At 32.4% G+C, this 2,333-nt stretch overlaps 1 protein-coding gene across 1 annotated transcript in view; it reads right to left on the bottom strand.

The window, feature by feature from the left end:
* EAH_00052890 (myosin, putative) overlaps positions 1-2,333 on the bottom strand; it is a gene marked incomplete at both ends in the record, with an annotated part of 8,953 nt that overhangs the window by 1,005 nt on the left and 5,615 nt on the right. Inside the window, 4 exons of the mRNA XM_013394040.1 lie at positions 364-501; positions 921-1,126; positions 1,488-1,674; positions 1,973-2,155. Of these exons, the coding sequence (XP_013249494.1) occupies positions 364-501; positions 921-1,126; positions 1,488-1,674; positions 1,973-2,155 (714 nt within the window). The remainder of the gene's footprint in view (positions 1-363; positions 502-920; positions 1,127-1,487; positions 1,675-1,972; positions 2,156-2,333) is intronic.

Below are 2,333 nucleotides of genomic sequence, written 5' to 3' on the forward strand. Positions count from 1 at the left end.
TGAGAAGATATATATATATATATATATATATATATATATATTCATATATATTCTCTTCTTGTAGCATTCTTTATTTCATTAATCACAAATGCATTGAAAGGCAGCCTTTCAATCCACTTTAAACTTTTCAATTTAGATTCTACGAAGTATTTATTCAACATAATAATCTCTGTAGTAAACCCATTATCAAAGAAATTATATATATATATATGCATATATATGATATATATGTATATATATCATATATACATATATATACATATATATGATACATATGGTATATACTAAATATATTACAGCAAAAGAAATGTAATGTAATAGACATGTTGTACAAGTAGAGTGCGTAAGTATGTCGAGACTTACAGACACAGTTTCATCACGTAGACGGCCCCAGTAAAGATATTTTGAAGCTCTAATCTTTTTATTTGTGTTTTTCGCACTTCATAGCGTCGCATAAGCGACTGAATACGAATTACGCGACTTGCAAACTGCACATACTGTCTGTAAACAACAAACAAACAAACAAAATAAATAAAACAAATAAAATAAATAAAGCAAACAAACAAAATAAACAATCAAACAAACAAAACAACTGGTCTCAGCTATAATCCCGTTGCTACGTTTATGCACGCATTGCATGCATTGCATGCATGCACACATTGCATGCACTGCATGCATACAGGTACGAAGGGCGAAACCCGTAGCCTCCTGAACCACCGCGAAGTATCCGCAGCAGCAACAACAGCAGCAGCAGCAACAGCAGCAGATCAGCAGCACGGTCAGCAACAGCAAGATCAGCAACAGCAGGAGCAGCAAGATCAGCAGCAAGATCAGCAGCAGCAAGATCAGCAGCAGCAAGAGCAGCAAGAGCAGCACGATCAGCAGCAGCAAGATCAGCAGCAGCAAGAGGTTCAGCTTACGTGCGTGCTTTAGCTGCTCTATAGATAGCCTGAAGCTTGACGATGAGGGGCTTGAGGTTGCCCATGACAGTGCGAAAGTACTGGTCAATGACCAGCCAACCCGCCTTTCGTAAAAATATTTTTGACGCACCCAACTGATATTGGTCTTTGGCTACGCCCAAACGCTCCAACATCATCAGAGTCGCAGCTTTGTCATCGCTTCCGTCCTTAGAAGAAAAAAAGAAAAGAAAATAAACAAATATATATATATATATGTATTCAAGCAATACATATATATATATATGTATATCTATATGTGTGTGTGTATATTCATATAGATATATATATATAGATATATATAAATATATATACATACATATATAATATATATATGTATATATATTATATTATATATATGTATATATATTATATTATATATATGTATATATGCCTATGTGTGGATGCATCTGGGGTTTGTAAAGAAGAAGAGTGATGAATTTGAATTGAGAAAAGGAGGTAGACCGAGAAAAGCGAGAAAATTGCATTAAAACGAGTGCATGCAAAAGAAGTAAAAGAAATCAAACGCACCACTTTAGCCCCGAGCACTCGTAGAAGAATGCTGTTGTCGTTGACGAAGTCGGCGAAGGATGCGCGATAAGCAAACCCTTTATGAATAATTCCTACTGCTTCTAAGACAGACAAACTCACCAACTGCCCTAAAGTATTAGCAGTCTCAAAGACGCGAGGCTTCTTCACTTGATTCGGCTTTATACATCTTCATTGCAGTTCACACATAATACACACACAGATTATATATATAGTTATATGTTTATGTATAACTATATATATAGTTATATATATAGATGCATATATACATATATATATATATATTATATAGATACTCATGTATATAATATATATAATATATATGTACATAAAGGTGTAAATAAATAGCTATAAACATAAAAATATATAAAAAACCTACACATATCTGTAAATACATATAAACAAGCAAACAAATATACATATAATATTATATATATATATATTTATATATATATATATATATATACCTGCAGAAGTGCGCTCGCGAAGACTTCAAAGTAGTCATGAGATTATTCATCGACTTTTGAAATTTTGACCCGACAAATTTCCCCTTCATATTTTTTGTGTCAGGTATTTCTACATTTGCAAATGCTTTTTTCATCGCTAAGTTCTTCGCAGCTTTAAAGACAGCAATTAATTCATTAGGCAGTCTGAAAATGCAGCAAAAGACAGAATAATTATCATTCGTATCTTCAAAACAAACAAGGTGAAAAAAGATATATTTGTTTATTCACTGCGCATCGATATTAAACATCGCAAGCCAAGAGATGTATATGTGTCTACAATATATATATATATATATATATATATATATATATATATATATAT

Source organism: Eimeria acervulina, genomic scaffold (assembly GCF_000499425.1).
Source record: "Eimeria acervulina Houghton genomic scaffold, Eah_scaff960, whole genome shotgun sequence".
In the NCBI taxonomy this organism is placed as follows: domain Eukaryota; phylum Apicomplexa; class Conoidasida; order Eucoccidiorida; family Eimeriidae; genus Eimeria; species Eimeria acervulina.